Source organism: Pogona vitticeps, chromosome 4, assembly GCF_051106095.1.
Source record: "Pogona vitticeps strain Pit_001003342236 chromosome 4, PviZW2.1, whole genome shotgun sequence".
Taxonomy (NCBI): domain Eukaryota; kingdom Metazoa; phylum Chordata; class Lepidosauria; order Squamata; family Agamidae; genus Pogona; species Pogona vitticeps.
In genome coordinates, this window is record NC_135786.1 from 154,707,058 (window position 1) to 154,730,595 (window position 23,538).

The following is a 23,538-nucleotide window of genomic DNA, read 5'->3' on the forward strand; positions in this document are numbered from 1 at the left end:
TGGGCATATTTGCTCAGAGGCAAGCTCTGCTAGAACCACTGGAATTACTCTTATGCAAGTATGCAGATTCCAGCAGTTTCAAGTGTTGATGGAGCCCATCTGCCATATGTTCCAGGCAGCATGGCAGTTGTTGGGGATGGGGAAAGCTGGATGGAAACCCAACCAGATCTGGAAAGTGATCAGTTTCTCATTCTTGCTGTACAGAAATGTTCTGCTATCGGATATGGTGTTTTATAAGAGATAAGAAGAAAATTCCCCAAAGTGACTCTCGGGCATTTTCTTGTATCCATCGGTCAAATTAAATCCCCTTCTCTCCTCAAACATATATCTGTTGGTGTAGCAAATGTTAATGCAAAATGCAGAAACAAACCAAGAATCTTCCATGCCATTCACTAGAAACTTTCCCATAGGTTCCTTTCAAGAGTTCAGAAGCTTCTTGGAACTACATGATCAATCATGCCAAACAAAAGCAAAACAAAATCAGTTCTAACAATATTCCTTTATGGTAGAAAATCCAACGTATTTGCATTTTCCTCTTCCCAGTCACATGCAGCCTTCCATAATGATTCTCTTCCTGTTATGATGCAACTTGTGTATTTCCCCTCAATTATTCAAATGCAGACATTTCAAGCAAAAACCCATAAAAATGTGCAGGATATATACTTAATATATCTACAATCTGTGTGGTGCAGTGGTTAAAGTGTTGTACCAGGATTTGGGAAATCCAGGATCACGGTCAGAAGCCAGCTTTCAACCCATACACGTCTTCATCATACTGGGCACCAGAGGTTTGCATGCATGGTACAAGCAAAATGTAAACATTCCAAAGTTTATGGCCATATGTCCAGGCCAGGCTTCTGTATTTAAAGCACATAACTCAGCCTCACAGAACTGAGGCTACTGTCTAAAGTCAGAGATTCAGGTTTCAAATAACAGCTGTATGAACTGGAATGTCTCTCCTAATCCACTTAGGAGTTGACTACATAGGCATTTAGCCTGCTGTTTGGCCCACTGCAGGGACAGGCTGGTTCACTCCTAATGCCATCAATCAGATGAGATCTTGTCTGGAGTGAACCAGCCTGCCCCTAGAGCATTCCAACCTGTGCTTCCATTTTGGATCACTCCATTTTGGTCCATTCCCAACAAGTGCCATAACTGGACATCAATGAAAGCGAGTCAGTAAACTGAAGTTTCCACCTTCAATTTGCTGGCTCACTTTCAATTTCCCCATATAATGAAGTGGTTAAACTGACTGTTTAACCACAGTAAAGATAAACTGTAAAGATAAAGATGTGGGCGGGGGGGGGGATTAGATACCACATTGCTTCCTCCTGCTTCCAGGAGAGAGCTTTCAATTTTTAAAAATCTCCTCTAAAATGTACAGTAGACCAAATAGGGTTACTATGCCATGTGGATGCAAATATCACACCACATGGCCTACAAAATCTCTACCTGACTTTAAGCAACCCCATTTAGCTTGCACCAGCCCATACCAGTCAAGCCATGTAGCCAAGCCTTCGGATGAAAGGGCTGCCACTCATCCTTTCTTCATTCGTTACCTTGTACAGAAACAAAGGATTCCTTTTCAGTTAGGGATGGGTGAACACAGAATTGTGGCAAACCTCTTATCAGAGACGTTGGGGTAACAATTAGTTTACGTGGTGGCGCTGTGGGCTAAACCGCAGAAGCCTGTGCTGCAGGGTCAGAAGACCAGCAGTCGTAAGATCGAATCCACGCAATGGAGTGAGCTTCCATCGCTTTGTCCCAGCAACTCGGCAACCTAGCAGTTAGAAAGCATGCAAATGCAAGTAGATAAATAGGTACCACCTCGGTGGGAAGGTAAAACGGCGTTCCCTAGTCACACTGGCCACGTGGCAACAGAAACTGTCTTCAGACAAACGCTGGCTCTACGACTTGAAAATGGGATGAGCACCGCCCCCTAGAGTCGGACATGACTGGACTAAAAATGTCAAAGGGAATCTTTACCTAGATGAGCCAATTGCAACCAAATTAACAGCATTACCTAGTCGTGGAGGCATTGCTCTGAGTTTGCAGCCCTGCTTCAGCAAAGTTAAATGTCCATGTTTAGTTATAGATGGTACCCTGGCTGGCTATTCAGGGTATCTTCCACAGTTCCAGAAAAAAAAGGAGGAGGGAGAACCATGTGGTCCTTGTACACAGTCCAGAAACAAATGCAGATGGCACCTTTATTAGTCCTCTGAAAATTCATATATGGAAACTAGCTTTTGACTGACATGAGTCTTCATTAGGCTGGGCACAGCATTAATCAGTCACATATTCATGACAGTGGACAATGGCTTTCTTAAATTTCTACACCGAACAACAGCCACCCACATAAAATGTTTCTTTTTCAGCACTGACAGGGTTATTTCACTGGAAATCCAAGTGAGAAACATTTGAAAACAACAGCTGAAGAAAAGAAAAAGGACGCCAGTGCTTTCCTCGGATAGGATTTGAATAGATGCAGAGCAGATGGCACAAACATGGTCTGAATGAAGAGCAGCTTTGCCATTTCTTCTCCATCCCAATGAATGCTTCTCTGCTTGGGCACCAGGAGGGGGGAGAAACAATGCCAGTGGTAGAACAGCGAGGTGAAGAAAACATCAGCAAGACATCTGCTAAGACTTGCCACAAAAACAAGAAACCACATGCAAAATTAATCTTTCTGTTATGTCCACATGCCCTCTTTCCTGTTTCCCATAGATTTGAGATGCCTCCCTTTTATGGCATTCGCATTTGTCATCTGCAAACAGGACCTTGTCAGATGGGCAATAAACCACCCAGTTCCGAAGATGTTATCACAGATGTTTGCTATAACAACAAATCCATCTCTGGATATACATCTTTGTTGACCAGAGTCTAGACAGTAAAACTTATGCAAGGGTCAGAGACTTTGCACCAGCTGCACACAAAGGAGGAAATGGGGAAGTTGTGAAACATACCTTCAAGCCTGCAAGGTCTTGAAACTTTAAACTGAAGCAAGATCTCTAAACTGTCCCCCCCCCTCCCCGATCCTAACTGCTTCAAACCCATGTGAGTGCGATTTTCGATCTGTTCATGAAACCATGTTTCCTGTTTCCTGAATCTTCCTTGTTGTACTTACTTGCTGGTATTGCTCGAGGTGTATCTGAATGACCCAGAAATGTTTCTTCTAAACAGTTCCTCAGGTTGGACTTTTGCACCAGGAAAGGTCATACTAGCAACTTAACTGCCTGCATACATCCTGCCATTCAAAGTGGGCCCTACCACTGGGCAAAAGTAAGGCAGTTCTCTTCTGAAAGAGAAAACTGTGTGCCCCTTAGTTTGTCCTCCTGCTTTTTAAGGTAACTCGGTGCCTTTGAGTAAAGTAGAGATTGCCATTCCATAGCCAGCACTGAAAAACCATACAAGTGCCAGTCCCACTTGCTGCTGTATATGGCAGCAGAGAGGCCATCATGTTGTCCTCCCATAGTCTTGGCTCAGCAAGTTAGGTGAGCATTGATTAATTCCTTCACTGTAACTGCTTCCACAGGGTGAGTGCAAGTTTGAGCCTGGTAAACCTGTTGTTCCTTCCAAGCCTCACATTTTGTTGTTGTTGTTTCCTACAGCAGCTTTCAGGAAGGGAAAAGCCTACTTTATCACCGTGAAGCTCCCATTCCAAGCCATTGTTTCACCAATAGCATCAGAGAGGGTGGGGTGCCAGGGAGAAAAGACCAGCTGTGACCGATTCTGATGTCACTGTTGCTGCTGTATAAATAGTCACCTCGGGCTCCCTTATCGTGAGAAAGGTGACCTATAAATAAATAAAACAATGTTCCAAATGCATGGTGGCAGGCATGGAACTGGAGAGTATCGTTCCAGAGTATGACTCCACTATCACACACACACTGTCCATCGTATGACTGGCATTAGTATCTAGGACTGAACTGCTTCTTCTGACTTCCCTGGCATGCACATCCCCAAAGATCAGAACTGAAATTTGATTTATTTGTGCCACTCACACTGCCACCAGTTCTGCACATCTATTGACAGGTCTCTTCAGAGAAATGAAGAACAGAGGCAGTCTGTATATGAATCTAGAGGCAGCCTTGTTTTGGCTCCAGGTAAAAGGATCAGAAAAGAGATAACGAGTGATGAGAAAGGTCTTTGCTTCAGAAACTGGAGAGCTGCTGCAAGTCAACAGTGGACTAGCCAGTCTAAAAGAACACGCATACTTTTCTGCGGTAATATAGCACTGTATTTGCGAAGGCTTTCACGGCCGGGATTTAATGGTTGTTGTGGGTTTTTCAGGCTCTTTGGCCATGTTTTGAAGGTTGTTCTTCCTAATGTTTCGCCAGTCTCTGTGGCCGGCATCTTCAGAGGACAGCACTAGGAAGAACAAACGTCAGAACACAGCCAAAGAGCCTGAAAAACCCACAACAACCATAATATAGCATTGTTGGGAAGAGGCCACTTTCTCTCAAATGCACTTATTACAGATAAGTTCAAGGGAAGAGAAAGTGCTTGGACATCACAGACAAGGCCGTCATGTCTACTAATCAAAAATTCTTGGCACTTTGACTTTGTGAGCCTTGACCCTACTACACCACTATCTGGACCTCCACTCACCCACACCTGTTTATGCACCCCCTCAAACAATTCAGCCCTTGATTGTGTGAACAATATCACATCTCGTTTGGTTCCCCGCTGCTACTAAATGGATCTGGGTTGGAGCTCAAAAGTATGAGAGCATGGCCACACTTCTGCCCACAAATGACCCCCATATGATTATTTCTATATTATTAGCTTTTGAAGGACAATGTTTTCTCCTATTCACTTTGTAAACCAGAAGCATACATACCATTGCAAGAGTCAAATGCTGTTCCTCATTTAGTTCATTCCATAGTGGGCCTACAGACCATGCAATGATGGGGGAGGGGACTTCAGGGAGCAATAATCTCTGTGAAATGTATTTGCTATCTCTACCGTGCTGCTGCACCACCGATCTGCTGGCCGCTGAACTTCCAGAGCATCCAGAGCTTTTTCAAGGCACCAAGCCTGCTGCTGGTTTCTGTGTAATTTATGATGACAGGGAGGAAGTTGCAACATCAGGGGTTTTAGTAACAGGAGAAGAAACAGAGGGAGGCAGTGGCTGTCTCACATGGAAGAATCAAAAAGATGGCTTTTGGGGTTCAGATCACTGGCCTTGCTTCGGAAGGCAGGAACAGAAAAGCTCACTCCATGTGATGCCAGACGGACTGAATGCCAGCCATAACATACATAGTTATCAAAACTGATGCAGCACGACTGGTGGGGGGGGGGACTGGATGTTGTGGGCTCATTATCCTGTGTGGATGCATGGCTTGTGTCTAAATGTTGCCATTCTCTAGTATGCCACTAAAATTATCCATCATTGAAGATTGATCAGTTTTGCTTTCCCCACATTTGCCATTGTTTGAACATCAAGTTTCCTGTGTGAAATGTGTGAATTTAGGTAAGGACCTATTTAAACAATGGTGACTAAATTCAATTGTTAATCATCAGCAATGGCTGCATTTTACAGGTACAGGAACCACATGTACAGAAGGGCGCTCCTGCCTGTCATGCAACAGTTCAGAGATAAAGAGCCCCTCTCTCACACATACACATGGAGACAGACACAGGCACATGAGGTGACGACCCTAACCCAGCACCACAAATGTGCTCTGTGTGTGTGTGTGTGTGGGCGCGCACATGCACACGCACGTGTGCATGCGCACGCGTGTGCCAAAACCAGATTTTTAAGAGTGCACAAAACCCTCTGCATGAATGGGTAAATCTGTTTCACTTTTCCCCATAATTGATTTTTGTTCAATATCAAATTTACAAAGAAATTGGAGATATTTTGGAAAATCCCTTAGCAAAAAAAGGGAGACCCAAATTAACAAAAACAAAATAAAACAAACACAGTGAAATGTTCACCGTTCTTACTAACAAAGATTATATTTTCTTGTAACCATTGTCACTTCTCTGAATGAAATCCACAGCAGCCTAGGTGAAACACTAGAAATCCAGAAAGATCTCAGGTTGGAAACAGATGTCAGAGATACTCTGTAATTGAAGCAGAAAGCTTGTTAACATCATGGAGAGATGGTTGGGGTGTGTTTGAGAAATCAGACTTCAAAAGAAATACCATGTTAAAACCTTGAATACTGTCAGAGGTGAGGAGAGATTGCACTGCAATGCTCATATTAGTTAAAAATCTCCCTTTTCCAGTTATGGACTATTTTGAACATCTGTTTCTGGCTTGAATTTAAGATTTTGTAAATGCAGCATAATAAATGCAGCTCTATCATTCAGCTGTACAGTTGAACTAACATCTTGTAGCATGGGACAACCTTTATACTCCCTCTTTCTCCCTTCTTGCAAACCAAATTATAGGTAACAACATCAAATCCATGAGAGTGAATTCCAAAATATGTGGTTGTCGGTTTGGCAACATCTCATGCTTGGAGATTTATGGTCCAAAGTCTTAGATCTAGAGAACAGACCTAAGTCTGAGTTCCAAAGCCTGAGATCTGATGACTCTAGACAACAGATGGGATGGTTGTATTCATATCCTTGAGCTGACTGCGCAGCACCTGAGCAAGGAGACTTGTCATCCTACCTCCTCACTGGAGTGGTTGGCTGTGCGAGGAGACAAGGAAGTGCTGGCCAGGCTACTTCCATGATTAGTGTGCTGTAAATGACAACAGTTGTGCATGGTACATGGCGAGTGGTAAGTGTACCAGCCAGTTCTGGAGGGGGAGGGAAAGAGGTTTTATTTCCCCAGGTACCTATGGTGCCAATATTTGTATTCATATCCCCAGTGATACGAATACGAATATCCCATGTCTCCCCTAGACAGTAATCGCAAAATCATTGTCAAAATGCCAGTCCCTACAAAATCACACCACTGACACACAAGAGAGAAGCGTCAACAGTCTGGGAAAGGACACATAGCATAGCATAGCATAGGCATCCTTCAGTCTCGAGAGACTATGGTAACATGCTCCGAATCGAGGAGTGTCCTCTCCAGAGCATGAAGCCTGGGTAAAGTAATATGGAGGATAGGCTGTTACCCAAGCAGCAGATCCCCCCTCTCCACATTGCTGAAATGGTCCAATGGAAAGGCAAGAGCTAATACAACTGGTTCCAGCAACATCGCAGGAGTTGGCAGAACAACACGAACTGCCTCCGGGACTCCAGCTCCGGATTTTGCCTCTAGGTTAACTCCTGAAGCTATTTCCATGAGTGGATATAGCCACAAGGCAGTGGAGGTTTGAAATCGGAGTTTTCCTTCTCCTGACAATAATAATCACAATAAGAAATCACAATAATAAAACAAAGCAAAAACTTATGGGGAAAACATGGGTGTGTGGAGACCTGAAACAGAAGACTGAGCAACTGAGCAGGCTCAATAACCGGGGGGGGGGGGGGGTTGCAGGAGAAAAGGAAATGGAATAGGGAATTCTGGTAGAAGGTACTGTAACATTTTGTTACAAAGTTTAGGAAGCATTGAAGGAAAGGGGTTAATTATGTACAGAAGTATCCTCCAGCATACAAATGTAAAGAATATGAAGCTCTATTATTTGGATACAATAGTATATCTATGGGTTTTAATAGGGCGACTGCATTCAGCAATTTACTAGTGAATACCAGACACCTAAAATTCTACACCTCATGAATAATGTGCATTTATACAACTATATTATTCCTTTTATTAATGACTGTCCTAATGTACTGTATGCTGTGGAACTTGGAATATTAATCAGGGGTGGAGGAAGATAGAAATGTATTTGCTACCTAGGAACATTTTTCTTTCAGAGGTAATACATGGAAATGTTCCTGTTTAAGAATCAGCTTAGCATAATAAAATCAAACCAAACAAATAAATCAGAAAGGTAGGGGGACCCAATCACAATTGTTGATTCAATGATCGGATGTATTCAAATGTGATTGGAAATGGCATCTTCTGAATATTTATTAAATATTACCTTCCTGAGCATAAAAATATAAATCCATATTTGAGGAAAATACTGAGAACTGCACCTGAAGTGTCACTGCTGTTTACCCAGCAGCTCAAAGAAGGGTTAAGCAATTTATTTTGACTTCAGCCCATATTCATCTGCAGAGTCTTTATTGTGTGTTTTCTTTCTTTCTTAATAGAAAAGCCAAGAGACACTGAGGGAAAAGCTGATGAACATCATCACTGGTGAAGCCTAAGGAATGTATGCCATCAAATAAAGGTCACTAATATATTGAAATTCCACTGTGGTCCTGCAAAAGATCGTCAGCCTGATAAAATACTATATAACAAGAAGCCATTTGTATAAGAGATTCTTTACAATTGCCCACTGCATGGGATGTGAACTGAACTGTCTCTATGTATTTCCCAAACAAATATCTAAAAATAAGACTATGAAGCTTATACAGTATATGTCCCCATGTCTGTCTGGCAAGCTCTGCTATTGTGTAACAAAGAGTCTAGCAGACTTTTACTTATGAAACAACAGTCAACCCCCTCCTTTTCTTTCTCTCTTTCTTTCATTCTTTCTTGCATTAGATATAACTGGATAGTCTGTCCTATGGCTTACAAAAACCATGGTATTCTGCTACCAAGTTTTGGCATGGAAAAGGTTCACCGTTGCAAGGTGGAAAAGTGGGTGGTACCCCATTTTCCCCATAAAAAAGGTACTACGTAAGCCTCTGCAAAGTCACCTTGCAATTTTGGTCCAGAGAATAATGTAGATATTGAAGAGAGCACTGAGCTTCGTGGGGCAGCGGTTAAACTAATGTACTGCAGCCAAACTCTGCCCATGACCTGGGGTTCAATCCTACATAGTTGGCTCAGGGCTCACTCAGTCTTCCATCCTTCCATCCTTCCAAGGTTGGGAAATTATCCTTCCCCCAACAACTCAGTTTGTGGGGGGGAGGGGCAATGTGTAACCTGCATATTTGAAATGTAAACTGCCCGGAAAGTGCTGTAAGCAATACGAGGTGGTGTATTTTTGCTCTTTTTTTTCAGCATTTCCCTAACTCTGGTGTTACATCTCTGCAGATGTTTTTCTGCCTGAAGTTAAGGACAAGATAGCATCCACACATTATTATAATCTTCAGTTACACCTCAAGGCAGCAGAACACCATAGGTCAATGGTTCTCAGCCTTTGGTCCCCAGATATGCTTTGGCTAAAACTCCCGGAAGCTTTCACCACTAGCTGTGCTGGGCAGGATTTCTGGGAGCTGTAGTCGAAGAGCTTCTGGGGACACAATGTTGAGATCCATTGATGTAACTGTTGCCCTGTACACACAACTCTGCCTTCCAACATTTAATTGGTCACCCTCCCCACCTTTCCAACACTTGCTGCCTAAAACAGTTACCTCACTCTGCCTAATGGGAGGGCCAGCCCTGTTGATTAATCGTGGTCCAAAGTGCCCAGTACCTATCCTTGGAGACTGGATCTCCACATGCAATATAATGTTAGCTGTATTTATCTCTGTGGATCGCTGTGATTTGGTATAAAATGGAGGACAGAATCTTGTGAACTATTTTGAGCTTCTTTGAGAATGAATGAATGAATGAATGAATGAATGAATGAATGAATGACCTCACAAATTTTCAGCAATCTAATAAAGGTATTTATTCAGCTAAGAATTTTGTTCCTACACATGGATTACACAACTTCTTTTGCTATCAAATAAACAATTAACAAATGAGGTAACATAAATTCTTTGTAGTAGAATGAACGATATTATTTCAAACTGGAAGTAAGGCTGCAATCACACTGGCCCTTTTGGAGTGGGCCGGTGTAGTCAAAACAGGGTCATCTGAGATGTGGGGGAGGAATGATACGGCATTTGGTGCAATTCTCGCATCCAAATGGCATATCAAGCACAATCAACCCTATTTAGTCTGTCTCTCTCCACTTCAATTTCAAGTACTGTGCAGTGAAATTATCATTATTTTGCCTTTGCTATACCATCACTGATGCACTGGATCACTTAGACTAAGTTTTAAAATATATCTCTTTTGACTTGTGTATAGTGCCCATCAAGAAACTACTTGCAGCTGCTAGTTTCAATCAGCACAAAAAGGGAAAAAATTGTAAAATTTAATCTTTCAGCATATTAGTGACAGTCTAGCAGAGGCAAAATAATAATTTCACTTCTGCTCCTCTGCAGAGCAGCAGGGGAAATGTTCAATTTGTTGATATCCTGAAGTGGCTTGCTTAATATGCCACTTCATGATACTGGAAACTGACAGTGGAAGGAGCTTTAGCATCTGCAAGGCTCTATTTTGGTCCATTCCCATTGATCACTTTAGCCGGAAAGGGACCAAACTAGAGTGCACCTACCCACATCAAAAAAGTAGAAGCCTTGACAGGTGCTCAAAAATGTGCAGGTAGGGGTGCTCTGGGATGGATTGGTTTACTCTAGTGATCAGGTCATCTGATCATCAGAAGAATCAACCTGGCCCTGCAGTTCATCAAATGGGGACAAACCCCCTCCCAGATTAAGATTTAAGATTAAGCCGTTCTGAATGTGCCCCATTATATTATACAGGGGTGGGGTTAAAATCTAATAATCCATGGCAAGCAGAAGAATTAGCAAAGCCAGGAGAGGACTAGGTTAGGCTCATTCTATCTCTAGTCATAGATTTCTACTTGCAGGAAGTTCATATGAGAAAGTGCAAATAATATTTTCCTGAGCTGCAGGCTGAAGGAGTCCAACCTGTTTTGCCACCTCAGAACTCAACCAGCGCATCTTAGGCAAGGGGTGGAGGAAATGGTTAACTCTACAACATGAGCAGTTTATTAGAGAGAGAACATGGGATCAAGCAAGAAAAAAAAGACCAGGATCCTTATTCCTCCTATAGGAACAACAATACAAAAACAGCATCACATAAGGTCATTGCTTTGGTTCTGCCAAAACTGTGTCTCCTCAGGCCGAACAGTGCACTGGAGGCAGAGTAGGAGTCTGTTTGGGGGCCTCTTCTCAGGTCTCTCTCAGAAGCCAAACTGAGGTTGTTGTTTTCTTTGCTTAGACTTTCTTGGATCAAGAAGCTGAGCCAAAAAAAAAAAGTGCCAAAACAAATGCATGAAAACCAAGAAATCATAAAACTAATAAAATGCAGAAAACTAGAATGTTTTTGGTTACGTAATGAGGGGGGGAAAGTACACATTGTTATAGCTGACCATTCGATAAAATAAATGGGGAAAGAAAGGCAAGGAAAAAATTCAAGGAAACTGTCTGAAGATACATACGTAAGGACTGCTTTGGGTTTAGCACAACATCCTTGTTGAAAGCTGTTGCATCCAAAGTCAAGATCTAGCCATGAGGACATCCAGCCCCCAACAAAGGAGAAAGAAAAAGTGGAGCAGCTTCAGCTTTATATCCAGGAAAGTAATAGCCCTCATAATAAATAAACCAAGCTTGTACAATAGATTTCTCCATCATATTGGCTCTCTTTGGGATAAGCTTTTATAGCAAGGTGGGCAAAGCGAAGCCCAAAGTACTGAAGGCCTTAAATCTGGAGTGGGCCAAGCAGAGCCTTCAAGACAGGGTGCATTTCCCATCCCACTGGCAAGGTCACATTGGATATAGGGAGGCTCTGTCTGGAAATTTCGGAGGGTCCAAAATGCGGCAGCCAGTTTGCGAACTGGGGCTGGTTGTAGGGGTTGCATAACCCCTCTGTTACAGCAGCTCCATCGGCTGCTGATCCATTTCAGGGCAGAATTCAAAAGGCTGGGTTCTAACCTTTAAAGCTCTAAATAGCCTGGCCGCAAGCTATCTCAAAGACTGCCTCTCCCTTTATGAGCCTGCCGGGTATTAAGATAATCAGAAGAGGCTTTTCTCTTGATCCCACCACCTTCCCAGGTGTTTTTGGTGGGTACATGGGAGAAGACCTTCTCTGTTGCTGCTCCCAGGCTCTGAAACTGCCTCACACAGGAAGCTAGGCTTTGGTGTCCTTCCGCAGGCAAGGAAACACCTTTCTCATCAGACGGGCTTTTCCTTAGTGACTGGCAGTCTGAGTGTGGTTCTTAAATGTATTGTTGCACCTTACTGCTTTGAATGTGTTTTGATGTAGCTTTTGTTTAGTATTTGTATGCTCACTGTTGTTAGCTTTAAACACTGTATTTTAATGATGCAACCTGCCTTGGATCCTTTTTAAGGAGAAAGGTGGAGTAAAAATATTTTAAATAAATAAATCTGTTTGGCCCACTGCTGTCCAGAAAATTAGGTAAATGCAACCACAGATGAACAACACATAATGTATTACACTGTATCATGATTTATTTTTACAAAAATAAAGCCAAAAATGGAGAAGCAATGCGTAAAAAACAAAGCACACCCTTACTGCTTCCATAGGAATGAAGAGACTACGTAGCAGCCAGTTCTCAAGGGCATTTTGCTAACAAAATGCCCTTGAGAAATGATCATCACCAAGTGTGACCACCTCTATAAAAGCCAGTTTTAGCAGTAGCTGGTGTAGAGCATTCAGATGTGTGTTAACACAATGCCAAAGAGGAACCACATAATCAACTATCATAGAGAAGCAAGTGTTGCTGCTCGTCAATCTGGGAAGGGTTATAAGGCCTTTTCCAAACAATGTAAAGGCCATCATTGCACACTGAGAAAGATTACTCACAAGTGGAAAACATTCAAGACATTCAAAACCTATCTTCCCAAGAGTAGACATCCAAGCAAAATCACCCCAAGGTCAGATTGTACAATGCTCAGAGAAACTGGGGGGAAAAAACTCCATGCAAGAATTACATCTTAGACTCTACAGTCCTCAGTTAGCATGTGAAATGTGAACATTCGTGACAGTACAATTAACAAAAGAACAAGTATGGTTTGTTTGGAAGGGTTGCCAGGAGAAAGCCTCTTCTCTAAAAACTACATGGCAGTACGGCTTAGGTTTGCAGACTTGCATCTGAACACACCACAGGACTTCTGGAGCAATGTCCTTTGGAAAGACAAGACCAAAGTGGCAGTGTTTGGCCATAACACACAGCCCCATGTTTGGTGAAGAGCAAACACAGCATATCAGCACAAACACCCCACACCAGCTGTCAAGCATGGTGGTGGAGGGGTGATTATTTGGGTTTGTTTTGCAGCCACACGACCTGGGCACCTTCAGCCATTGAGTCAACCATGAACTCTTCTGTATAGCAAAATATTCTAGAGTTAAATGTAAGGCCATCTGTCTAATAGCTAAAGCTTGGCCGAAATTGAGACATGCAACAGGACAGTGATCCCAAACACACCAGTAAATCTACAATAGAATGGCTGGGAAAAAAAAAAAGAATCAAGGTGTTGCAATGGCCTAGTCAAAATCCAGACCTCAACCTAACTGAAATGTTGTGACGGGACCTTAAGAGAGCTGTGCATAAACAAACCTTAGTGACCTGAAGCAATGTTTTAAAGAAAAGTTGGCCAAAATTCCTCCACAATGATGTGAGTGACTGATAAAGTCATAAAGAAAATGATTACTTCAAGTTATTGCTCCTAAAGCTGGTTCTACAAGCTATTGAATCATAAGGTGTACAGTACTTAGTTTTTCACACAGCTTCTCCATTTTGGCTTTAATTTTGTTAAATCATGACACAGTATTTGTTCCTCTGAGGTTGTATTTACGCAACTTTCAGACCTGCTAAGGACCAGATGATTTTCTATTATGTCCTGATATGTAAAACTATAGAATTCAAGGAGGGTCTACTTTCTTTTTCAAATGACTGTTATGTGAAAGGCAACGTTGTCTAAAAGCCAGAATTTTCAGGTGGTGACAAAGTTTTGGTAAAGCTGGAATGTTTCGTATGGAATCTGCATTTAAGTTCCCTCTCTGTGTTTAAAGTACCTGGCAATTCTCATTCTAATCAAGTTGTGGCCCACCCCAATTTCCATTTTAAAAAAGGTTTTAAACCCCCATTTTACAAAAGTTGAGGCAGACGTTGGTTGCTCTCAGTTTCGCTTTTCTAAAGGCATTTTGTTGCTGCTGCTGCTTTAGTGCCCCCCTGCATGTCCCAAGGGCAGGCCACTGAACCTCCCAAAGCCTGCCCATCTCTGTTTTAGGTTAGAAACAAGATGCCAAAGAAAAACAGCTGCCCCGCAGCCTGATTGAGTGTTCCAAGTTTCACTGACAAGAACATAAGATGCAGTGACCCTTAACTTGTTGATATATTTAATCTTTTTGAGAAATTTGAAAAATGGTGATTCAAAGTCGTACTAATAAAATTTCAACCAAGTATTCTCAAGAGAACCTCACCCCACCACTCCACTATTCAAAACTGCCAGTTATCTGCCTCTGTTCTGGTTTGTGTCTGAACAAGTTTAGGACAGTTGAAACATGGAAGGTCAGTGGGTTCTCTGATTATAGTACTAGAGGGAGTCCCAGCTTTACGGGAACAATTGTAACCTAAAAATATTCTGATCTAGTCACATATTTTGTCAAAGGGATAGGATGGCACAGGGAGATACTTTTCAAGCTTCTGTGTCACAGATAATGCTATGAAAAATAAGGCTGCCCAACCATGTTTCACCTCATATCCTGGTGCAGAAATCTCTACCTTTTCTATACAGCACCTCTCCGAAAGTACACTCATTCCTACTATGCATGAGTTCATCACCAAGTAAGAATGATAGATTCTTTCACAGACCTCCCTTGGAAACACCTTGGCAAACTGAAATTGAAAAGGTCAAAACAGACACTAAAGGAGATCAAGCTTGACACCTATCATCTCTGCACTCCAGGCTGAAGTGGATGCCTGAAACTGAGGATTGGGCACAAGGCAGGAAGCTTCCCCCCCCCTCCCCCAGCAATTTAATTTGTAGCTCATGTCCACACTCTTAATAAGCATAAGAGTTTCAGGTGGCCTCCCTTCCTAGCCAAGCCACAAGCCAGATTCACTTTAAAAAGCCCAATTGACTAATTCAGCAGAGAAAAACTTGAATTTGGAAGCAGTCAACAGGGAATTGTGGCCAAGTAGTGCCTCCAGGTCTGATCTCTTGGGAAATTATAATTAGCATTAAATGGACAGTGGAAGCCCTGATCTCCCTACTATCTATATCTGAGGGGATGAGTAGGCACCTGAGCCTAAGGTTCATGGCAACGTTTTCAAACTGCTGGAAACCATGGCAACCTGTAGCATGTAAAATAGAATAGAAGCAGAGGTATGCAAAAGCACTGCTGAAGCTGTCATCTGTAGACAAATTGTTCCTTCCTTCCCTCATCCATCTTTTAGTGGGCAACATCTGTAGAAGAGTTTCCACATGTATATCTACTCCATTTTCCAAATCTATCCAAGAACTGGTCCCTTAAATGTTATGAAAGCACTAGCTCATGCCGTAGTCAATTTTTAAAAAAATGTTTTCATGTATATGAAAATGTTTTTTTCAGCATCAAGTCATGGGAGAAACTTGATTTTATGTCAGTGCATCAGGAATTAAGAACATCTTGCAATTCCTCTGGCAACGCACAAGACCGCAAAGTCAGAACCTGGTAAAAATTCAGAACACTGAACGCTGCTGAGAATGAAGTGGCTTGTGGGGAAAAACAGGGAAGTACATAATGCACAGGTGGAGCATCTTGGGGTTATACCTATAAACATGATAACAGGTGAAGGACATCATGCCACAGGTTCCAATGGGAAAATGAAATAGTGAAATTTTGTGTGTGTGTGTGCGCGCACGCATGCGTTTGTGTGTTTACCTCAGTCCCGTTTCAGGAAATGAAATCTGGGGCAGAATATGAAAATGATGCCAAGGAATAGGTGTATAAAAATAACATACAGACAAGAACAACATAAATAATGAGCTAATTTATAACAAAGCAGCAAACTCCAGTGACTCCTGAATGGTCCCGAATAAGGAATTGTTTAGTTGGAACTGTATTACCCACTGTTATTACATGCCTTCGTGCAGTCATTTGTATCAAAAGAAGCCAGCAGCCAGTCAGGAATTTATTTTACAAAATGTCCTCCCCACCCCTACCCCAGGTATTTCTAGTTTTCTTGCTAATGCTTTAGGGATAGAGCAAGCAAGTCAACAGCATTTCCCAGACTAAGAATGAAGAGGAGTGATTTTTTTTAAAAAAATATTTACACAGCAATTCAGAAAGAGACTTGTTGAACTCCAGATTGCTGGTTATGTAAACAGGCATCTTGTTCCAATACGTTTAAATCGGAGGCAGGCTGACCATATTCCAAAAGGGAGGAAGACTTCTGTTTCTTTCAGAGTTTTGCTGCAGGGCAAGATTTAATAATGGCAGGTTTTTCTGAATACTAAGATGGGGAAAATGGATTCTGTGTAACTTTGGTTGTCATATGGTTATCTTATATCTGTCCCATACCAACTTCAGTTATCGTAAAGCATCTGCATTTTTTTTTCAATCGTGTGGTCGTGCCACCACCGTGCTGGTCTCTCTCTCTTGTTGGCACAAATAAGCTGAACCACATACTGCAACATGAGCTGGATTGTTCCCCAGCCAGAACTGCATGCAAACGGCAACACCTTTCCTCTACAAACAACACTGGCATGTCAGGGAGAAAAGAACCTAATCTAGCCTTTTCTCACACATGCTATTACTTTATTATTTATCCAGTGCCATATCGTACTCTATATAGCACACTACTATTGATTTTTGATAAGAAAAACAGAGGGGTCCCTTTCCTCCTTTTGGATTAAAATCCAAACGAAATCATTCTGTAGAAAACTGAGCCCAAGATGAGGCCAATGTAACGAGAGAGGAATGGAAGGAAATTGAGTTATCTGTTGTGAATGTGGTCACAGCTGGAATTAAATTAAGCTGCCGTATGAAAAGGCTAATAACGAAAGGTCAATTTGTAGGGTGACAGGTTGAAAAAAAAGAGTACACAGTTCTTGTATCTTTAAAAGTTGTGGAGCAAATTCAAGAGGCACATTAATACAGGCTTGTATTAAATGCTGCACCTGCTGAAATTTCCTCCTGCACCCAACTAGGAAAGGTACAGGAATGATGTCCTCATCTTTGGCCAGATATCCTATAAGTTTGAAAGAAAGCCATATTGTATCACTGACACTTTGAGGACGTGGAAAGGAAGAACACTTTTAATCATATTAGACTACAGGCCAAGATACACAGCTGCCTGGGGTTGACAGCACTTCAAGAGATATAGGCAAGGGGCCTGACTGAAATGGGAGTACACTCAAACATGCGAGTCCTCACCTCCAATCTTGAGCAGCAGAGTCCAGGGAGTGCTGCAGTACAGAGGTTTATCGGTCATTTTAGCTTAGCGCCAAGTCAAATGTAAAAGAAGTCGGCTTGAATCTTCTCCATAGCAATTCAATGTAAAAGACTTCTTCACTGAACAAAGTTTGCACACACAATGGGTAAATGAAAAAGTAGGTGCCCCACCAAAATGAGTAGGAAAAGCAGGGACACAGGGACTCAATAAATAAGGGGGCGACACAAAATCCAGTTAACAAAATCAGGAGTTGTCCTGATGGATCCCCCACCAACATATAAGAAATGTGGGCACTTCCCAGCACTTGATTGATCTGGATGAAGGAGTAGTGAAACGTATTAAAAGTTCACCACCTTTCACACCTGAAATAGGATTGTAAAAGGAGAGCCCCTCACTTTGTGCTTGCTCATACTCACTTAGAAACATCTGTACAATTCTTGGAATCATTAGATTTCAATCCTAGAATTAAGTAGACTTTCCTCTGTTTACAGGCTTCTTGCTTGCCTCCGTTTTGTCTCACCAGAAGCTGCCACAGTAAGAGCAATATGGTCTTTTTCTCAGGGAAGGTTCATAATCTTCCTTAAGAACCCTGTGACACAGAGTTTACACTGCAGTACTGCAGTCAAGCCTCTGCTCATGACAATTCAGTCCTGTCGGGTTCAGGTAGCTGGCTCAAGGATGACTCAGCTTTTAATCCTTCAAAGGTCAGTAAAATGAGTACCCAGCTCACTGAGGGACAACACATTTTTGTATAATTATGTTGCAAACCACCCAGATGATGTTTTAGTACTATAGGGTGGTTGCAAGTCAAAACAACATAATCTCCAGTAAATAGTCAGCAGGTCCTGACAAAATTAGCAAAATGGTACACAGCTAAAATACCTGGGGCTCTGTATCTGTACAAAAGGGATTACCACCTCAGGATAACATGAACCACCAACCCCGGGTGTGCCCAACTGATGCCAAATCACATTCCATGCATTTGTTCAACATAATCGTTAGGATGTTCAGAGAGCCACTGGTTTTACACCCATCCTGCCTTGCTTATGTACACAACACACTTTCCCAACGATGGACAAAGCTGAAATTGCAGAAAGAAGTTCATTTTGGCAACTGTCATCAATCAAGTAGAGGACTGGACAGGAAGAACAGTCGTTCTCCTCACAGTCTCCTTGATGAGATTACTTAAACAAATCTTCTCCTTGACCTAGGTTGCCAACATACCTGCATCTATTATTCCTCTGTGTTTTATAATTTCAAGTTTTCACACCATAAATGGCTGTGATGGTACACAACACTACATTTGTGGTTTTGTCATCTATTCAGTATCATAAGCTTAATTTCCATTAATATCCTGCAGCTACAGCAATAAATGCAATTGCTATTCCTTTGATAATGTTGCCTGAATAAAAGTCTTCAGGGAAGCCATTCACTATGCCACTGCTTGTAGAAAGATCAGCCTCTGACATGGATTATGCTATCTCTACTAGTTCCTGATGGACAGGTCCTTGAGAAATTGAACATATCCACTATGTGCACTTGAAACAGCATGCTAAGAATTTGTATTTTCAAGCAGCATTTTGCAGAAGGGCACATAAAAACAGACATTTGGGTTGGATTTCTAGATAACCTTCCTAGTTCCCTTTATTGTTTCTATGCTTGGGTCTCATTCCAATAATTAAAAAAACTACAGAAGGAAACAGAATGCACATAAACACATGAATATATTACATCCAAAATGCTTCCAATGCTTTAGAAAAAAACATTTTCCTTCTACAACTATAGCACATATTTTTAAAACCATTTTTAATTAATGTGCAATTTAAAAGATACAAAAGCCTTATTGAGTAACAGCTACTCGACTCTCTGAATTTTCCCTTTTGCTGTTTAAAAATTAAGAGAGTTATGCTTTCATTATGTCTGGAGAAGTACCGGGTGGCTTGACTTCCTTAGTCTGAATGTTTAATTCTACTTGAACATACAGCATTTTGATCTGTAAATCAACTACTTTGTTTAAAGAGAAACAGAGACAGCGAGAAAGGGAGAGATCATGTCCTATACTTGTACAGTAGAACGAGCTAAATAGACATCTTTAATCTCATAACATGATGAAATCATTATAAATTACAGCTCATTTGTTACGTGATCATGGTGACGCATGCAGTCTTCCTTTGATACTGTTACCAGCAAATAAACATTGGACATGCCCCAGACTCTACCAGCAGGTCTCAAGGTCCTAATTTTTCCCCACAGACTCTGGATTATCAACCAGCTTGCCCAATGTCCATGACTTAGTACTGCAGAACGGTTCCTGTGACACTGCTTCACTTCACGGCATCCTGTCACCACCATAACCACCCTCCCCAAGCCCCTAAATCTTAGCCCACAAGAGTATCACAGCTGAAGCCTCCATTCAGCCGCAGGAGATCACAGTGAAACGCTTAGAGATGCATGACATGTTATGGAGGACAATGCCAAGTAGAAAGACCAGCACACAGGCCACCAGGATGACGGTGCAAACCCCCGACCACGTGGAGCTTTTTACTATGCCTCTCCTGTCTTGCTCCTCATCGCCTGCCTCTGTTGGGATCCCAGCTTGCAGTGGCTGCTGTTCGGCTGGGATTGTCACCACAGTGAGAGACTTCTGCTGGCTGCTCGGCAGAAGGCGACAGCCAATGTCTCCTGGCAAGAGGGATCTCTCCTTGGAGATGGGCAAGGGCAGCATGTAGCACCCATTGCTAGGGAGTTTGATGAAGACTGGGGTGTGCTCTGAAGTGTGGGGTATTGCAATCACAGCAATGACCTCTGGGTCATCAGGCAGCTGGGAGATAGAAAAGCCTGGTGGCAGTTTAGTGATACCTCGGCACCATGGACACCTTAAATCCTTCTGGCTGGTCCTCATCTGCTGAAGGCAAACTGAGCAGCAGGTGTGTTTACAGTCCAGTAGCTTCGGCCTTCGTCGAGGACTGTAATAATTGAAACAAATCTGGCATTCCAACAGTGTGTCCTGGGAAACAGTCTCCATACTTGTCCAAAGGTTGGAAAGAACAAGATAATCACGTTGCCTTGTAGTCCAGCTGAATATCCAATACTTGGAGCAGCTCTTCTCCGCCCACAATGATTTCTTCGTATTCTACCAAGACGCGAAAGGCAGTATGAAGTCTACCGGCAAGCATTTAATTGGAAATCCGTTGTTATCTGAAAGGGAAGTTAAAAAGAATAGAGTTAATACACACGAAACAACAGAGGCTCTAATACATTCTTTCATTAATCCAGAGAAATAGAGCTCCTCAAGATTTGCAGAAATAATAACAATAATCTAAGACAGAATTTGCATGAGAATAGTTAAACCAAGGACATTAGCCTAACAAAAAGTAACCCAGATTATTTTAAAAAAAAGTAGGATTGACGGCAGTCAGAATCGCTTACATAAAGATCTTCAAAGAAGGCCTTGCGAATTAACAGGGTGAACCTTCACGTGTCTAGCTGGCCTGCAGGAGAAAGACTACTTGCATGCAATAATAATAATAATAATAATAATAATAATAATAATAATAATAATAATAATAATAATAATAATAATAATAATAATAATAGAGGTTCATTTTCTTGCAAATCTTAGGAAAAGGCTTTATAAAGTCTTTGAATAAAGTAATGAATAATACAACCCAAACTTTAAGACAGAGATGGGAAAATACTCTCCATATATAGCATATCTGTGAAACTATGCTGTGGTGGATACTGAGTGGACTCTCCTCTGATGACCATACATCTTTAAACATTGTGACTCTAGGTTAAGGTGAATACATGGTCTGTATGATTAACTTGCTTTCCCTCCTACAACAATTTTTTGTAACTGACACATGCAGACTAGCAATGTGTTTACCTTTCAAAAGCCAATTCAAAACAAAGGACTCTAAATGCAGGTTAAACAGGAGTGAAAAAATAAGTGCTCTGATATTTTCTTTGCCACTTGAGAGGATGCCTCTTCTAAAATCATGTTAAAGATACCACCTACTTTGATTAATAAGTTAGGCAGCTGCAAGATCTGGCTAGAAACAGTACCTGGACAATGGTAGAGAAAAGCATCTTATATAAACTGCAATGTGTAATCAATACAGCAATACTTGTTTTATAAAATGAAGTACAGTGATTTTTTTTCACATAGAGGTAATGCCTGGGCAATTTTATGGCACCATTTATGCTACAGATGTTGAAAGTTGGAAAACATACTTCTAAAAAGTAATTATAGTTATAGCCTCAAGCCTGCATGCTACCACCAAAGTAATCAGTTGCTATTTCAAATCTTTTAAAGGAAGTGGAGTTATCCCTCATTATAAGACAACTGAAATGTAATTTAATCATGCTTTAGTTCTTTCACCAAAGGAATTAATGACCAGCAACTCATTCTGAGCACTGTGGTGTTGAGCTATTTGTCTATTAGGGGTCACACTGCTAACTGCATTTTTTTACAATTAGATATCCATGTACCGTTCCAGCAACAGATAGTTTGATTTGGTGGTTATGTTGGTGCCCACAGTGTTTTCAATTAGCTATGGGAATAAAATATGGGGAAAATATTGTTATTTGGTGAACGAGTTCCCATGTGAAATACAACAGCCAAGGTAACCCCAGGTCTATGATGTATTTATGTGGTTCTAAAAAGTCGGTGAGTGCAGATACTGTGTTAAGCCGGCATAGTCACATGGTTTCTTCAGCATAGCATCCCTTCCCAGATATAGATCAATCAGGAAGAATACCACCATTACTCTCCATCCATGTTGCTGCTATTTGAAAAACAACTCTGGGTCCATGAATCTATATGGCTTCTGTATTCCAATGCCTATTGGAGCTCCATGGAAAATGCCATGGGAAAATAGATCCCATATCATTTGCACCCTGGGGGCTTGAGAGACAACACAGTTTCTAGGGTATCATACACTTTAATGCCAAGAAACTCCACCAACCTTCAAACACTGCATTGCAGTAACCAAAACAACAATTATAGCTGTAAACCTCTAATATCTGAGAGGTAAAGACACTGGTTATTCAGCTGGCATACGTGTAGCCATTATGTGGATAAGACAAACATGAAGGAACTGATCTCAATTATTTTTGTAAGGGAGAAGGTTAACAGCTAAAGCTGCACATATAAATTTTTAACTACAATGGCTTCTACATCCCCAGTTTTAAAGTCTTTCTTCTGCTTGCTGTTACACAATTCAACCTTAAGTGGCACAGAAGATCAGAACCGACCTCATTTTTCCCCTATCCAATGCCTCCATTTCACTGGTAGAATATCATCTCCCTTATCTGGTTGGAATCTACAATGTGGATAATTACACTGAACATTCATAAAATAATAAAAACATTATGAAGTAGTAATGAACAACAAAAGAAACAAAAAGTTGATAGAAGTTCCACATAGAATAACAAAATGGAAATAGAGGCTAGATCTCAAAATCCAGAACATTAAAGGTGGTGAAATGGATTGCATCAATTCAGGCAGCAAGTGTTCACATGTTGTATGTACAGGTGTGTTCACAGGCAGGGATTTACTGTGTTGAATACTTCCTTTTATCAAACAGTTTCCTGGAAATAGTACACCAGCACATCAAAGAGAAAGACTTTAGCTCAACTGTTCCATGCCTGTTTTGCAAGTGAGAAGGAAAGATTCATAAAAAGGGTTCTGGCCACTCCATCATGTACTCTCATGCTGCAGCCCACTAGGCACTTGACTGCCTTTTTTTTCCAACTCTATGCAGACCCCAACCCAGACAGGCAATACCAAGCACCTGGTAGACTTTAGGACAAGAATGGTTTGTAGCATAAACTTGAAGGACCATGAGTTCTGATAAACCTGTTCTTGTCATGCAACCGCTCCCATTGTCTCTATGTACGATTAGTAGGTGGATTCATATTGTATCATGGCCAGAATCCTATATACACATGCATATTTTTTAAAAAGCCAAATGCAATACGTACTTGGTTGCATCAACTAAAGTATTGTGTCCAGATCAACAGTACCACTCCATTTTGCTGGGATATAGAGTCCATTCCTGGGTGCTACAGTTTAAGGAGGATACTGACCTGCTTGAATGTGTACAGAGGTGGGTGACCAGGATGATAAAACATGTGGAAACTAAGACTTATGAAGAATGGTTAGAGGAAAAATGTTTAGCCTACAGAAGAGAAAACTGAGAGACATTATGACAGCTGTTTTCAAAAATTTAAAGGACTACCACATAGAACATGGAGTGAGATTGTTATCTGTGGTTACAGACAGCAGGATCCAAAGTAATGGGTTCAAATTATG

The 23,538-nt window shown here is 41.5% G+C and overlaps 1 protein-coding gene across 6 annotated transcripts in view; it reads right to left on the minus strand.

Moving 5' to 3' along the window:
• Window positions 1–18,835: 18,835 nt before the first annotated feature.
• Window positions 18,836–23,538, minus strand: part of RNF152 (ring finger protein 152) — a 54,456-nt gene continuing 49,753 nt past the window's right edge. For 4 of the 6 annotated variants that reach the window (XR_013545150.1, XR_013545151.1, XR_013545152.1 and 1 more), the window contains one exon: window positions 18,836–20,420. Coding sequence is in view for 1 of the 6 variants with exons in the window: in XM_020786695.3 (XP_020642354.1) it covers window positions 19,636–20,247 (612 nt within the window). In the remaining 5 variants the exon portion in view is untranslated. The remainder of the gene's footprint in view (window positions 20,421–23,538) is intronic. The other 2 variants (XR_013545154.1, XR_013545153.1) reach the window with 1 other exon arrangement.